At 33.5% G+C, this 16171-nt stretch overlaps 1 protein-coding gene across 6 annotated transcripts in view; it reads left to right on the top strand.

The window, feature by feature from the left end:
• ANKRD17 (ankyrin repeat domain 17) overlaps positions 1-16171 on the top strand; it is a 163508-nt gene that overhangs the window by 100750 nt on the left and 46587 nt on the right. For 3 of the 6 annotated variants that reach the window (XM_042984388.1, XM_042984391.1, XM_042984390.1), the window contains exons 11-16: positions 805-892; positions 2605-2732; positions 2988-3131; positions 3543-3645; positions 5121-5873; positions 10311-10459. In XM_042984388.1, coding sequence (XP_042840322.1) covers positions 805-892; positions 2605-2732; positions 2988-3131; positions 3543-3645; positions 5121-5873; positions 10311-10459 — 1365 coding nt within the window. The remainder of the gene's footprint in view (positions 1-804; positions 893-2604; positions 2733-2987; positions 3132-3542; positions 3646-5120; positions 5874-10310; positions 10460-16171) is intronic. The other 3 variants (XM_042984389.1, XM_042984392.1, XM_042984394.1) reach the window with 3 other exon arrangements.

The raw sequence follows: 16171 nt of genomic DNA on the forward strand, positions 1-16171 counted from the left end.
TTAGATTTTGAGCTTTCCAGTGTTTACCACAGTGACTGTGAAACATACAGCAATGTATCTTGCTTAGTTAATTGCAATTCAAACAACTTAGTGTGTGGCTTAAGAGAAGACTCAAAAGTTGTTCATCAGATGTGAGTGTTAAAAAATATATATATTATATGTATTATAACTCAAATCTTTATATTCTAAAATATAACTTGGAAAATTTCTCCAAGTGTTCTCATTACCCAGCAATAAGAAGAAGGCAATAGATTCTCCATTTTTTGAGACCCAGAAATCTCTAGTAAGACGTTGTAATTGGTGGTTTTTGAGATATTAAGTCACTAGCCTTGTTGTTTTCATATAAGATAATGTGGTTTTAATGGGAGGTCCATAAAGAAAGGGAATGATGTACTTGCAGAAATTCATACAGGTAGGATGCAAGGTTACAAAAGGAAAATCACTTGGAGTAGATGGGGATAATGCTGATTGGAGAAGGATGTGCTAGAGTGCCATTCACTGGTCAAGTTCCACAGTCCTTTTGGTAGAGAGAGAGAGAAGGAAAAATTACCCAGATGGATTTAGATGAAGGTGTCACAATCACATGAATATAATTTCAGTTCTTAAATTATATCTGTGGAACATGTTTCTAATTTGAGTTTTAAATTTAAAAATGTATTCCTTAAATTTATTTCATTTCAAAGCATGATATTTAATATCTTTAGACTTAGAAATTAGTCAAGTTCTTTTCCTTTTTATTTTCATGAAAAAGAATAACTGTACACTAGCAATTAAATATCAATTAAGTCTGTGTTTTTTACATAGGAACATGAATCTGAAGGTGGAAGGACTCCTTTAATGAAAGCTGCAAGAGCTGGTCATGTTTGTACTGTTCAGTTCTTAATTAGTAAAGGTAGGTTTGGGTAAGCAGTAGTTTTTTTTTCCCCAAAGGTGTCTATTCCCTGCCCTTGGATATTTAGAGATTGAGAGGTAAAGGACAATTTTTGGGTATGACTGGTGGAGGGATGCTACTGAGATTTTGTGAGTGGGTGGTTGATAAATATCCTCAATGCATAGAGCATCTCCAAACAGTTCCATAGTCCCAAACTATGAAGGATTGTCATACTGAGTATCATCCTTGTGAAGGAACACTTACATAAAGAAAAATTTCTCTATGTAAAACTTTGAGGGTTTAGATAACTTGAAGTCTGTTCTGTTTATGTAATAATGTATCCTGAAACCTGGATTCTTATGCCACTGAATTAAAGGCAAGTCACTTTTCTACTCTACATATCCTTGGGCCTAAGTTTCCTTCTTTGTAAAATATAGAGAAATGGTCATAAATACGGTATAAAAAGTATTCAGAACTGAAATGTGATAAATACCAAAATGCATGGAAGATTTTCATCTATGGTCAGTAATTCTACTTTGAATATCAAAAACCATTTTAAATGACTAACGTATCATATTATTACTTCCTTTAAATTATTTGTGAGGTGTTTACTGTGTAAGTTCAAGTTGAAATAGTTTTGTATGCAGAATTCATCATACTTTTTTTTTTTAATGTTTATTTATTTATTTTTGAGAGGAGAGCATACACACACTTGTGTGACAGGGGCAGGGGCAAAGAGAAAGGGAGACAGAGAATCCCAAGCAGGCTCCATGCTGTCAGCACAGAGCCCTATGCAGGGATTGATGCCACGAAACCTGAGATCATGAACTGAGCCAAAAGAGGCAGATGCTTAACTGACTGAACCACCCAGGCGCCCCACAGATTTCATCATATCCTTAAGTATAGGATATGAAAGATTTTACTGTTGATTCAACATTGATAAAAGAAAGACTATACAAGCCATGTACAATTAAAATGGCAATATATACCATTTCCTTCTTAGCAAAAATACTAAAGAAATCTCAAGTTTGTAATTGTTAATAATAGCAAAAGAAACTAAATCAGAAATAAGTTACTGGTCAAATTATTTTAGGCAATTTGAACACTTATTTGTGATGTATATTTATACCATAATATTTTCAAGAATGGAATTATTTATATAATCACAATCCTCTCTTTGATAAATTTTAATTAATCAGATTCCATTTTCTTTCTGCTATTTTATATCCATTTCCTGCATTGCCTAGCACACTGTCTAAATCAGAGATGAATTCATATTGGAGGGGCAGTGTACCTGTTTTCATGCTCAGATATTTCCCAGTGAAAGAAGCCAGTAGTACTATTACTTTCTATTCCCTGGTAATTCTCTACATACCTAGAGAAGGACTTAAAATGTAGATAAAATTTTGTTTTACTTTTTTAAAACTAATTACATTAGGAGTAATATATACATTTATCTTTATCTTCTACCAGTGTATACTAAAATATTCACGGATGAAATTATGTCATGTTTGTCTGAGATTTGCTTTAGAGTAATTCAAGATGGGAGAGGAGAATTGATAATGGGTTTATGTGAAATGAGATTGGCTGTGTGTTTATAATCATTGAAGCTGGGTAAAGGGTATATGGATATTCATTATGCTATTCTCTCTATTCTTTATGATTTTGAAATTTACCATAATTTAAGAAACCTCAATCTCCTAACATGATTTCCCATGTCTTGTCTGTTTTAGGAGCGAATGTGAATAGAACCACAGCTAATAATGACCATACTGTACTGTCCCTGGCTTGTGCAGGGGGTCATCTGGCAGTGGTGGAACTACTTTTGGCTCATGGGGCAGATCCTACTCATCGTTTAAAAGTATGTAACTCAAATGTTTCGGGTAGCATTGTGAATTAATTCTTTACTCTTGAACATTAGAAAATATCATCTACCAGTTCAATTTATAATGGCATTCTAAACATATTCATTTTCTTCTGTTTTATTAGAGGAAAGTGTTGTTTACTAAACCTAAGATTTGAATTGCTAGGGCCTGTTAGCTTTGTCATCCTTAATGGTTCTATAAGTTAACTTATTTTTTTTTTTTTATTTTTCCCTCTCTGTGTCCACTCTTAGGATGGCTCAACTATGTTGATAGAAGCAGCAAAAGGTGGCCATACGAGTGTTGTTTGCTATCTTTTGGACTATCCTAATAATTTGCTTTCGGCCCCTCCACCAGATGTCACTCAGTTAACCCCCCCATCCCACGATTTAAATAGGGTAAGATTCAAGACGAAAGCATTTTATATCATATCTTCTTTATCCTCCTTTGGCTCATAGTTTCAGTTTAAACAGATCTGACTATACTTTGTTATAATATGTAGTTCTCTTTATAGGTATGCAGTTGAAATGGTTAATGATATAATCTGGTTTAATATTCAGATTGTAGATAGATGTGATTTTGCTTTGTTTTCTTACTATGGCAAGAATAACCATTTGAATTCAAAGCACATTAAAAAACTGTTGTGGAGAATAATTTGGCAACAACATATTTTAAGTAAATATATCAGTGTCTGAGATTAATACCATATTACAAATATTTTGAAGAAGTCTTTATAACTTATTCTTAAAGCATGTTATTTAATGGAGTGTGTAGAAAAGCAGAGATATAATCTGTTTCCTTTGTCTTAGGCTCCTCGTGTACCAGTTCAAGCACTGCCCATGGTTGTCCCACCTCAGGAGCCTGACAAACCACCTGCCAATGTTGCCACTACTCTTCCCATCAGGAATAAAGGTCAGTTATACTTCTGAAGACTGTTTTGTACATGTTATCCAGGTAAAAATGATAAGATTACCAAAAAACCTAGCCATTTATAATTATTTTTCCACAAAAGGTGAATTTTACTAAGTTGACATAATTAAAAATTTTTTTTACTAGTGAAAAAGGCATGTTACTGTGAGAGAAGATAGTTAATAGCACTGATTTATGCTAGAATTGTCAGCATTAGCAGGAGAAATTCAGATGCTCATCTCTGATGCAGTTCTGATTATCCACCATTTCTTGTAATAACTGGTCATTTCTATTCGTGCTAAACTGTTAGGCTGGGTATAGTTGGATGACATTTTTGTAAATTACTTAAATTTCTGTAGCGATCTAAGGCATAAAATGAACAAGTTAGATCAAAATTAAACTATATTTTAGAGTAACTGGTTTAATGTAGATTTTATATCTGGGCTACCTTTCTCAGTCAATAATTGAAAGTTACTTCAGATATGCTTGTTTGTTTCTCTAGAACTCTGAGGTCCATATTTGACTTGTGGATGTTACACCATGCATGTTTTAAGTCATGTCCCAAAACATTAACAGCTACCAGTTTGAATCAGTTTTTCTTTTTAAAAAGTTTCACCTGAAGAACCAATGTGGTTTTAATTTTTTGGTTTTTAGCTACCTATATTATTTTACCAACAAGAATACTAAGTATTTCCACCAGCTCTTTACAGTCACTACTACCAGTCTAGAGCCTTGGCACCTTTTTCAGTTGGTGTAGCAAACAACTGATTGCTGTACCCATAGCCAGATCTGTTTATTCACCTGGCTGTCAGAAGATACAGTGGATGGCGTAGTCCAGCATCTTTTCTTCCAGGGAAACTGAATCCCAAATCTCTACTGGCCAGGTAGCTGTGTGAATATGTGAATTTATATCTTGCCTTTATCAGTCTTGAAGATGGTAGTCCCCCAACAAAGACAAATTTTAGCTGGATTTAGATTTCCCGGTACTTCTCAGTGGTTTGGGTACTCTTTGTGTGTATGTGTGTGTGTTTAAAAGACATAGACTATCAAATGTGGAAAAACCTTGACTTAGAGGTCTGAGTTTTCCTTACATCTTAATAATCTAGCATTATTTTTCTGTTCTGATGATAAGTTTTTACATCTCTATGACCAGATGAAGTATCTACACATAGCCTTAGATTTTACTTTAATTGCACCACTTAGATCTCACAGACCTGCATCCCTCTATTGTCTAATTTTAGCCATGTGATATTTTTAAAATTAATTTCCCAGAGATTTCTCTATGCACATAAAATACATACATTTTATATTTATGATAAAGAAGGTGGATTTGTTTTTAAACTTCTTAACAGTGCATTTTCACCTTCTGTGGATATGATAACTTGGTGCATAACTGTTGGCACTAAACCTCCCAACAGTAACTCTGTAATGAGGATGCCATTCATGTGCACTTCTGAGGGGGTTTCTTTTTCACACAGCTGCTTCTAAACAAAAGTCCAGCAGCCATTTGCCAGCAAACAGCCAGGATGTACAGGGTTACATCACCAATCAGTCTCCAGAGAGCATTGTAGAAGAGGCTCAGGGAAAGTTAACAGAACTGGAACAGAGGATAAAAGAAGCCATAGAAAAGAATGCACAGCTGCAGTCCTTGGAACTGGCTCACGCTGACCAACTTACCAAGGAGAAGATCGAGGAGCTGAACAAAACAAGGGAGGAACAAATTCAGAAGAAACAAAAGATTTTGGAGGAGCTACAGAAAGTAGAACGAGAGTTACAACTGAAAACTCAGCAGCAGCTAAAAAAGCAGTATCTAGAGGTTAAAGCTCAAAGAATTCAACTTCAGCAGCAGCAGCAACAGTCTTGCCAACATCTGGGACTGCTAACTCCTGTTGGGGTTGGAGAACAGCTTTCCGAGGGAGACTATGCACGGTTACAGCAAGTGGATCCCGTTTTGCTTAAAGATGAACCCCAGCAGACTGCTGCTCAGATGGGTTTTGCACCAATCCAGCCTCTGGCCATGCCTCAAGCTTTGCCTCTGGCGGCAGGTCCCTTGCCTCCAGGGTCCATCGCAAATCTTACAGAACTGCAAGGAGTGATAGTTGGACAGCCAGTACTGGGCCAAGCACAGTTGGCAGGGCTGGGGCAAGGAATTCTGACAGAAACACAACAAGGGTTAATGGTAGCCAGCCCTGCTCAGACCCTCAATGACACGCTGGATGACATCATGGCAGGTGGGTTTATATTGTTATGAGCAGGTATCAAATATGATTTGCTTAAGGCGAGTAAGAGTGTGCCAGAATTTTTTGCCATTACCCAACTTGAGAACTATTTTTGGACTCTTGACCCATGTATATCCTTAGAAGTATTAGTTCAATCTCAGAAGTTCTCAGACGGATACAGGTCGAATTAAAGATTAGCTCATGCAATACAAGTGACTGAAACTTTTTGGCTTAGCTGGGTAGGCTGGGGATCTAGGTTTTTTCAGTAGTGGGGTTGATGTTTGAGTTTTTGTTTTTGATTTTGTTTTTTCTCTTTAAGTTCAGAATACTAAGATTGAATTTTGGCTTTTGTGCTTCTGTATTCACACCATTAAACTGGGAAATTGATAGAAGTTGAAGTGCAAAACTAGTAGGACACATCAGGAAGCTTATTTGTGAACAGAAATACTTTATATCCTAATGGATCAGACTTCAAACCTGATGGATATTTAAAAAAAAAAAAAATTAAACACTTTTACAACGATAATAAAGTACCAAACCAAACCAAACCAAATAGGGTTTGATTGTATGTCAGTGATTTTATCCCCTGTGAATGTTAATGTGTAGTCGCTTTCTAATTGTATTATGGGAAGTTGTGGTCCCCTGACAGTATCATAAATGATATATCTTTCAGTGTGTAGCCAGAGAAATTATATTCCATTATAATTAGTTTCATTGCAAGAAGAAATATTTTAGAAGGTTGTTTTAATGATTCTAGTTTTTGGTACTTACTTTTTGTGAGTTCTGTAACAAAGTAGTAGAATGAGATTCTACAGGATTCTAAGCCATAAGAATGCTATACTGCGAAGGATAATTTTCTTGATTTAAGAAAAAGATAAAAAAGAAAATTTGAAAAGGAAGGAAAAGAGAAAAAGGCAGCAAGTAGTTGAAATTTGATAGTATTTATCTGTTCTCTTCCCCTTTTTTTATTCTTTGTTCTATACTTCTATATGATTAAGGTTTTCTAATTTTGAAACTGTTTTGGCAGCATTATATAGTATGATGAGGTTATATATAATTTATCTTTCATCTTTTAAAAACATAAAAGAAAATTAAATTGTATAGTGTTGAGATATTTAGCTAACATTCAGGAATTAAGACACCAGCTAATGAGACAGATTTTGTTCTTACAAATTGCTCTAAAGTTTCCTAGTTCTCTTTTAGTATCACCCCAGCAACAATATGTGGAATGAAATTCTTTGCTAATCTTAGAAGGTGCAATAGTCTAATAATCATTAGTAAGAACTGTAAAGATTCTTATAGTGATAAATATAAAATATTTCTATATATTTGAAAATTACTATTAATCACCATTAGCTGCTTATAATAATTGGGATTGCAATTAAAGAAATGTTAGTATCTTATGAAAATTGTACATACAATTTTTCTATAGATTTGAAAATTACTATTAATCACCATTAGCTGGTTATAATAATTGGGAATAGAATTAAAGAAACATTGGTATCTTATGAAGATTGGAGCACAGTAGCCAAAAGTCCCAAATTTGGTGTTACTTACATGGCCATTAATCTAGGTCATAATGGTCTTCTTTCTATTATGTTGGTTGAACTACCAAAAAATGTATCAAGTTATTTAAATGAAGAATGGACATTCCTACCAGGGAATACTTAAAAAAAAATTTTTTTTTGATATGCTATCAGAATTTACATGATGTTCTTGGGCATAGTTATCAACCTTGATTTGCCAGTTGTACAGTTTTTATGCTGATCAGAATTATCAGAGGTTTGTAAAGTAGTTTTTCTGTTAATTGGTTTACCAAACAAAAACAATTAAATTCTGCCTTTGTGTTCCAGGTGTTTTCATATAAAAAAAATTTCAAAAGCACACAAGTTTTTAGGAAATAGGATAAATACTTCCCATTATAAAAATACTTTGCCTCTTTATTATGCCCATTTATATGGAGAGAGGAGAGATGACCAGACGGAAGAGCAGGATTAAAAACATCCAACAACTTACCTGCAGTCCATCCCTGTCATCATGCATGTGCAAATGCATAAACATACACATATACTAATGCACTCACTTCTACGACTTTTTTCTTTAGACAACTTCTTTGGTAGTATTTGTTCTTTCAGTTGACTAATGATCATTTCCATTTCTTTCTTTGGGTTTCTTAATATTTTATAACCTCATTAGGTGCCGTATTCCTTCCCCACTTCAGCATAACCTCTTCTTTTTCTTTAAAGAACCTAAATAAACTTGTTCTTTATTCCAACTTATTAGATTCCTCTTGTAAGATTCAGTCTCATTTTCTGTAGTACTTGGCTGACCCAAATCTTCTGTCTTGCCTGTTCTCCATCCTTGTCAGAGCAAAATCAGTTCCCTATTTAGCCAGTCTTAACACCTTGCCTTTGCTGTGCTCTCAAGTTCTTTCTTTCCTTACCTAATGTTAAAACTTTTCTAGAGCATCTGGTGTTCCTTCTCTAAAATCAGACCCTAAAATGAAGTACCACATGTAAAGATCTATACCAGAGTTCCTTCAGGTACCTGCATATTTATAAGTTGTTACTTTTAACTGTAGGGAATGATTGAGTGACAGGCAGGTATTTAGTTCTAATAAACCAATTTCGTAACTACCCGAAATGAAATGAAATGAAATGAAATGAAATGAAATGAAATGAGGGAATTGGTGTTTCCTCTCCTTTTAGATGAGGTGGCAAGAACAAACAATTTGACCCAAAATAAGAAAACTAATTTTAGTGTGTTCTTTAAAAGAACTTATTCCAGTTAAAATGTAAATAACAATATAGTCATTTACCAGTAAAGCTTAGATTTTTTTTACTATTGTGAAATAAAAATCAGTTCTTTGGACAGATTGGTGTTCATTCTGTTTAAGCTGATTTTTGTATTTAGCATTTTTATTTGTGAAAATCAGTCAAATCAGAGGAGATTATGGAATCTATTTTAAGAGCCATAGATTTTATATGGTTTTGAGATATATCTAGAATGTGTACATTTAAATTAACTTGATTTTTTTAACATAAAACTATCAATATGGAATAACAACATCAAGGTCATTAGATGATCAATTTAATATATTAGTACATGCCCTTTTCTATTTATCTGGATCCCTAAGGATTCAAACAGTGTTTTGTTTTGTTTTGTTTTGTTTCCTTTCTTTGTTTTTTCTTTAGCTTTTAAGTGGACTTAAAAATGTATAATCATAGAATGTGTGTTGCTATAATGTATAGTGTATGTTTGTGCCTGAACTAAGGATTTCATGTAAAATAGATTTCTTAATTGACAATCATGTTTATAATTGTTATAATAAGGTCAATTTCAGTTTTATTCTTGGCAGGATCATAACCTCTTTTGCCTGGTTTCAGATCCAGTTGTGAATCATGATTGTTTTCTGTCTGATGTAGTTGATAAGTATGTTGGTAACACACATCCATGCTACTGTTGACCATTCAAAGATTTATGCCCACACTTCAGTGCTATAGCATTTTTAATAGGGGGGAAAAAGGGTTGGTGTTCACATATCAGCTCCAGAAGTGAATCCATGAGGGAATATAAATACCCTCAGTTGCCACCACTTCTGGAGTCCTCCCACCTCAACTACTGACCTAATTAGCCCCTTATTAATTTGCATATTTTGGTGAAAATAATATCATGGAAAAAATAATACTTAGAACTAACAATAATCTATATTTGAAGGATGATTGTGCATACATTTATTTCTACCTTAATCTTTTAATTTTGTCCTCGTCAGTGTGATTGCTGGTTTGATTGGTGGGCATTTTAACCCCCTCAGAATAATTCTACATGTGGGAAACTATATTTCTGTGTGAGGATCAAATTTTTATATTTTACTATACAGTCCTACTGAGGACTACAATTCAGAAAGTTACCATCCCCCAGTCTGCAGTTAGTAAAAGAGTAGGAAGTGTTTTAAATGATTCTATCGTGAGGTTCTCCCCAGTGATACTACTTTCATTGGAATATAAGGTGTGACATTGGCAGGTTAAAACTCACACTTTCCTCCGTCTGAACTTGACTGTTTTACCTTTTATTCGTTTTCTGATTAAGAAGCTATAATGAAAAAAAAAAAGCTATAATCCATTTGCATTTATATTCAATTTTAATTCATAAGAATATTTTTGTTTTCAGGGTTATTTTGAATTGAGGTTTTATGATTACATACTGTAAGAGAGGAATTTGGTTTTCACATGGATTATTATTTAGAAAATGGGTTATTCTCCATATACTTTTTATTTTTAGATTGTTATCCCAAGTCAGAAATAACCAGAAAAGTGAGTTATTAGTGCTGTGACAGTTTACCTATAGACCTTTTGTTTTAAGAAGTCTTTAAATATTTTCTAATAATTATTTCTTACTGTTACCTAACAATGTTTCATCCTTATTAAGTGCAGTTATTTTGTTCAACAGCAGTCAGTGGAAGAGCATCTGCAATGTCAAACACTCCTACACACAGTATCGCTGCTTCCATTTCCCAACCTCAGACTCCAACTCCAAGTCCTATCATCTCTCCTTCAGCCATGCTTCCTATCTACCCTGCCATTGATATTGATGCACAGGTAAGCTCTAAATTCAGGATGGATGGTTTTTAACTAAAATTATATCATCAGTAAAAACATTAATCATCTTAGACTTAAGTCATCTTAGGTTGTTTTGTCTCCAGCCAGAGATCTGAGCCACAGTTAGGAATGCGAATCCACATTTTAAAAAATAAAATACCAAATACAGATTATTACTGATAATTATGTGATGGTCTGGTTTTCAAGGTCATCAGTAACTTTTTTTTTAACTGTAGTCTAGAAGAGGTTGTTAAAAGAAATAACTTATTTATAATTAGTATGTATTTTCTTCTAATCTTAAATTAGAAGCTATGCTTCTAATTTATAATGGGTTACACATAAAAGATTCTTCCATTTATGTATCGTATATACTTAATTGCATTTATATTGTCTTTGAAAGTTCTGATCTCGCCAACTAAAACATGTAGTGACTGTCTGTGTCTTAGGACTAAGTCAAAACAAAACAAAACACAAAACCCAATTAAAAAATTAGTTTACCATGTAATCTCAGGTCAGAGTGAAGTTGGAGAGAGGAGGATAGCTTGTGTTTTGTCCTGGAAAAAAGCTTAAGATAAGGCCTAGCTTAGAAGACTGCTGAATAAGGTAAAGGGTATATGGCCTTATTCAGTACTGAGAACTGTTTGGTTTATTTAGTTTTGTATTTTGATTTTTACCTGGGGTTGGGGAGTCCCTGGCTAGCTCAGCTGGTAGAGCACATGACTCTTACTCTCAGGGTCGTGAGTTCAAGCCCCACTTGGACATGGAGCCTACTTAAAATAAAAATTAAAAAAAAATTTTTTTAATTAAAAAAACATATATCTGAGGTGGGGAAGGCATGACATGGATGAAGGTGGCAGTATACATAATAAAACTTTTTATTTTGTAAATGATCAGTTCTTTGTAACCCTGAATTGCCTAAAGTGTGTGTGTGTGTGTGTGTGTGTGTGTGTGTGTGTGTGTGTGTGTGTTACCATTAAGGCTCTATACTCTCAACCTATTGAAAATAAAGCTTCTGGGGCTTCAGGGTGGCTCAGTTGGTTGAGCATCTGACTCTTGATTTCAGCTCAGGTCATGATCTCATGGTTCATGAGTTCGAGCCCCACTCGGGCTCCAGGCTGACAGTGCAGAGCCTGCTTAGGATTCCTGCTCACTCACTCTGTCTCTCTCTCAAAATAAAGAAATAAATTTTTTTTAGAATGTTTAAGAAAATAATGCTTCCTTTTCATTAAAATGTTTCTTGGTAATACTGTGAAAAAGGAATTACATTTCTATTCTTACTTGCTTTCCAAATGTTAAGTTATATGTACTTTTTTTTTTAAGCACTTAAAGTTGTCAGGGCTATTTTAAGGAATTGTCTGAGTTTCAGACCTCATATATGAAGTAACTACTTTTAAATAACCATTTTCCTGATGAAGAAACCAAGGCTAAGAGAGAGATTAAACATATCGCTGAGGATCAGTTCATTTAGCTAAGTGATGGGGTTGAGAGTCATACTTAGGTGGGTTTGACTTCAAAGACACCCTCCTTAACTACCGTACTCTATAGTATGTTTTTAAAATTTTTTCAAATTAAAAAAACTATGAAATAATCATTTATGAACCACATGGTTTATATTTAATAATATATAGCAATATAGAACTGGATTGAATTTGCATTATTTTCCTCCAGGCTTTTTTCCCTCTGAGGCTGTTATGTTGTAACCTATAGCTGTTATGTTTTAACCAGAGATCTAATTTCTAGTTGTTTTTTTTTTTTAATTTTTTTTTTTTTTCAACGTTTTTTAATTTTTGGGACAGAGAGAGACAGACAGAGCATGAACGGGGGAGGGGCAGAGAGAGGGAGACACAGAATCGGAAACAGGCTCCAGGCTCTGAGCCATCAGCCCAGAGCCCGACGCGGGGCTCGAACTCACGGACCGCGAGATCGTGACCTGGCTGAAGTCGGATGGTTAACCGACTGCGCCACCCAGGCGCCCCTAATTTCTAGTTTTTATATGGAATTAAGAATTGATCCATAAGGAAAACTAAAAACCTCACCAAATATAAAAGGATTTTTTAAAAAATTCTTTTGAATAAAATAGCCACAGAAAAAATTCCTCATATGATCATGATTTTATTGAGTTTGAAATTGTTATAGTGGTGGTGAAATTTTACCTGACTATACTACTCAACCAGCTATTGCTATGTTATAAGTTAATTTCTAAGAAGTTACATACAAATATTTCTAATTTTTTTTAATTAAAAAATCTTATATGTTAATTGTAGTTGACATGCTTATGTAAAAAGATTGACTGTGTTCTTCTTAAATATGTGGTCTCTATATTGAGGTTTTTCAGTTGGGATAGTCTATCATGAGTTACACTGCTTGTCATAGAGTTTACAAAGTTCCTGCTTAGAGATACTAACTATTCACCCAACAGCTAATTTATGGTGGAGCTGTGTTTCAAACCACCCCATCAATCTAGGTCTGGAATCTATGCTCTTAACCACTGCACTATGCTACCTCCTTTTCAACTTTTTATCTTAAGTATGAACACTGATTTTAATTATATTAACCTGGTAAATTAGATTATAGAAAATAGGTCCACCACCTAGATGGCATCTTTTCTTTCTTTCATCTTTGCATCTTTTCAGCATGTTTCCTTGGCCATAGGGCATATTTACGTCAATTCTTAATTTAAAGAAAAACAAAACAAATGTTAATTTTTTTAAACCTTCAGCGTATAAGTGTCTTTTAAAATATGCTAATGAGTCTTCACATGATCATACTTTAAACTCATTTAATTGATCATTATATGCAGAAACTAATATTTTTAACAAGGATGAACAGGAATCATGTTCAATTTCTGGAACTTGAAGAATGCTGAAGATGAGAGTTTTCACTCTTTATAAGGTTCCCCAAATCTTACATTCTATAACTAAAAATTACCTTTGGTGTGTAAGTATGTGCCACAGGCTCTCTACCTCTCACATAATGATTTTACTGAATCAAGTTTGTCAGGATATATTTGTTTTTATTCGTTTTGTTTGGTTTTGGTTTTGGTTTTTTTGTTTTGTTTTGTCTTGTTTTAAGTAAGTTCTGTGCCCAGCGTGAAGGTTGAACTCACGACGCCAAGATCATGAGTTGCATGCTCTAGTGACTAAGCCAGCCATGTGCCCCTTTCCTGAATATTTTTAATATATTTATATTAAGTTATATCTATCTACCTATATATATAATTTATAGATATAATTTATTTATATATAAAGTAAATATATAAAATATATATAATAACATTTAATATACTTTAATAGCATATACTGTGCTGTTATCAACATTTACTTTAGGAAACATCAATAAATGATAGTTTGAAGGAATTATTTGAGACTTTTACTGTATCTTTTTTCATAACATAGCTCTAATCTTTATTTTGCTGGAATGGCATAACAAAATTTGTATCTGGGTACTGTTAGATACAGAAATTAGTAATCATGTAGAAACTTTTAAGAACTATAGGTTTTATATGAAACAGTACATCTGGTTGAAGGTTAGAGTTGAATACTGGTAAATTAAATATTTTCTGTATTTATTGTGTGAAATAACATAAATCCATGATTATCTTTTAAAGAGGGTAGACATTAAGTTTAACTTATATGTCAGGACTGAAATGATAAAGTATGTAAAATTATGTTTTGCCTTTAATGGATAAATATAAATATCTTTTGGATATTTTTCCCTTGTTGGTTTTGCAGTATGGAGAACAGTTTCATCACAATGATTTAATGAGAAATATTAAAGAGACCAGGAAAAATGAGTTAATAGTGGTATGCAGTATGCTGCCATTAAAGCATTCTTCTTTCAAATGCATGCATTCTACTTGTTTATGTGAAGTTTTAAGCAAGTTATTTATTATTTAACTGATTATTGTCATTATTCCCTGATAATTCTCATTCTTCCTAAATGCTTGTTTTGTTTTTTTTTTAATCTTTTTTGTATTTTATGTGCTACCTCTGACATGTTTAGAGAATGAGAGATTTGGGATTATGAAGGTTATGGAAGTCTAAAAAAAGCTTAGCCCTTGAAGTCCTAATAATTTTCAAAGTAATTTAATTATGTAGGTATAATTAATAGATATATTTCCTTTTTTATTTTTTGTTTATTTTTACAGACCGTTCAGGTATATTTTTCACCTATATCCCAGCTCATTAAAAGTTGCTTTTTCCATTAGTATTGCATCTGTCTTATGATTCCTTCTTATTTTTCATTCCTACATAATTGAATAGTCATGTTGATAATTTACATAATATTTTTACATTGAATATAATTTTAGCATTTTTATAAGAATAGAGTCATCATAACAACATCTGTTACATACAAAATTGTATATTTTATGGTATCATAGGCTAAATGGAAATTTTCTTTAGAATGTAGACCTGAATGAGCTTTTAACAAAGCTTTGGGCATCTCTCTCCCTTTCAGGTTTCTCTTAGATATAGATACATGACAATGTGTGTGACTTCTTAGCCAGTGTAATATAACATGACTTTAGTGATACATTGCCTTTCAGAAAGTCATCAACCTATATTGTTATCATTATTTCCTTGATTAGTAATCTTGAAAACACCTATTTTTTTTTTTTTTCTTTGCCTTATTAATCATTGTTAATTTTAACCCAGACTTTTGCTTCAGTTAATTTGTTTCTTGAGGTATTACAAATCAGGATAGTGTTTCTTACCGTTTGGGGATTGTGTAGGTGTGTATTAGGAAGGTGGAAACCTCACTTCAGAATCTTTAAATTCTTTCATTATTGTCTTTAGAAGATTATCGTAAGATATTAATGAAGTTGCCCACTCTTAAGTTCCCCAAGGAATTTGACAAGCCCTCTTTTCTTAGCTTTAAATATTTTTCCTTCAACTCTCATAATACCTTGTTTATATTTCTTTCATAGTTTGAACTTAAATTTTCCCTTTGCTGTAATCACTAAGCTCCTAGTGAGCAGGGACTGTATTTATTTATCTTTGTCAACCCTGAAGTACCTAACAGAGTACTTTGAACATAAAAGGTGCTTAATAAATGTCAGTTGAGCTGATGTTTTATAATGTGGGAAAAAACCAATATTTTACTAATCCACTAAAATTTCCCATGCTGATCTTTTTCAAATTTTGTTTGTTCAGTTTCTATTTAAAATTGGCACCGCTTTCCTAAATTACTCTTTTAACCCCCAGAAACTCTTAGAAACCTAATAAACTTCATCATAAAGTGGACTCTTCATCATAAAGTTGACTCTTCTGATGGTCTGTACACTAACAGAGAGAGCATATAAGGCAGAGAGACTTAACATTATATTGACCTCCATTGGCCGTGCCATAGGACTGCTTTATAATGGGGAAAGGAGGATTTCGATATCCAGGATCTCCTTGGTTTTTTAAGCCGATCCTTATCAGTTATTAGCTTGTGTGACCATTGGAAGGTTATTTCTCTGAGGCTTTGTCTCTTTTTTTCTGAAATCAAACATAATAATTCCTTCCTTATAAACCTGAAATGAAGATCAAATACTATTACACAGTCAGAGCGGTCACTCATTTAAGTATTCATGTCCTTCTTCATTGTTGTAGTTGGTGCATCTCTCCCTTGTGGCCATCCCTGATCTCTGCAGTCAGTAGCTCTGCTCTCTGCCAGCCTCTTCTGCAGAGCAGCTTTTGCGGTCTCCCTCTTCATCACTGACTAGTAGGC

Source organism: Panthera tigris, chromosome B1, assembly GCF_018350195.1.
Source record: "Panthera tigris isolate Pti1 chromosome B1, P.tigris_Pti1_mat1.1, whole genome shotgun sequence".
Classification (NCBI taxonomy): domain Eukaryota; kingdom Metazoa; phylum Chordata; class Mammalia; order Carnivora; family Felidae; genus Panthera; species Panthera tigris.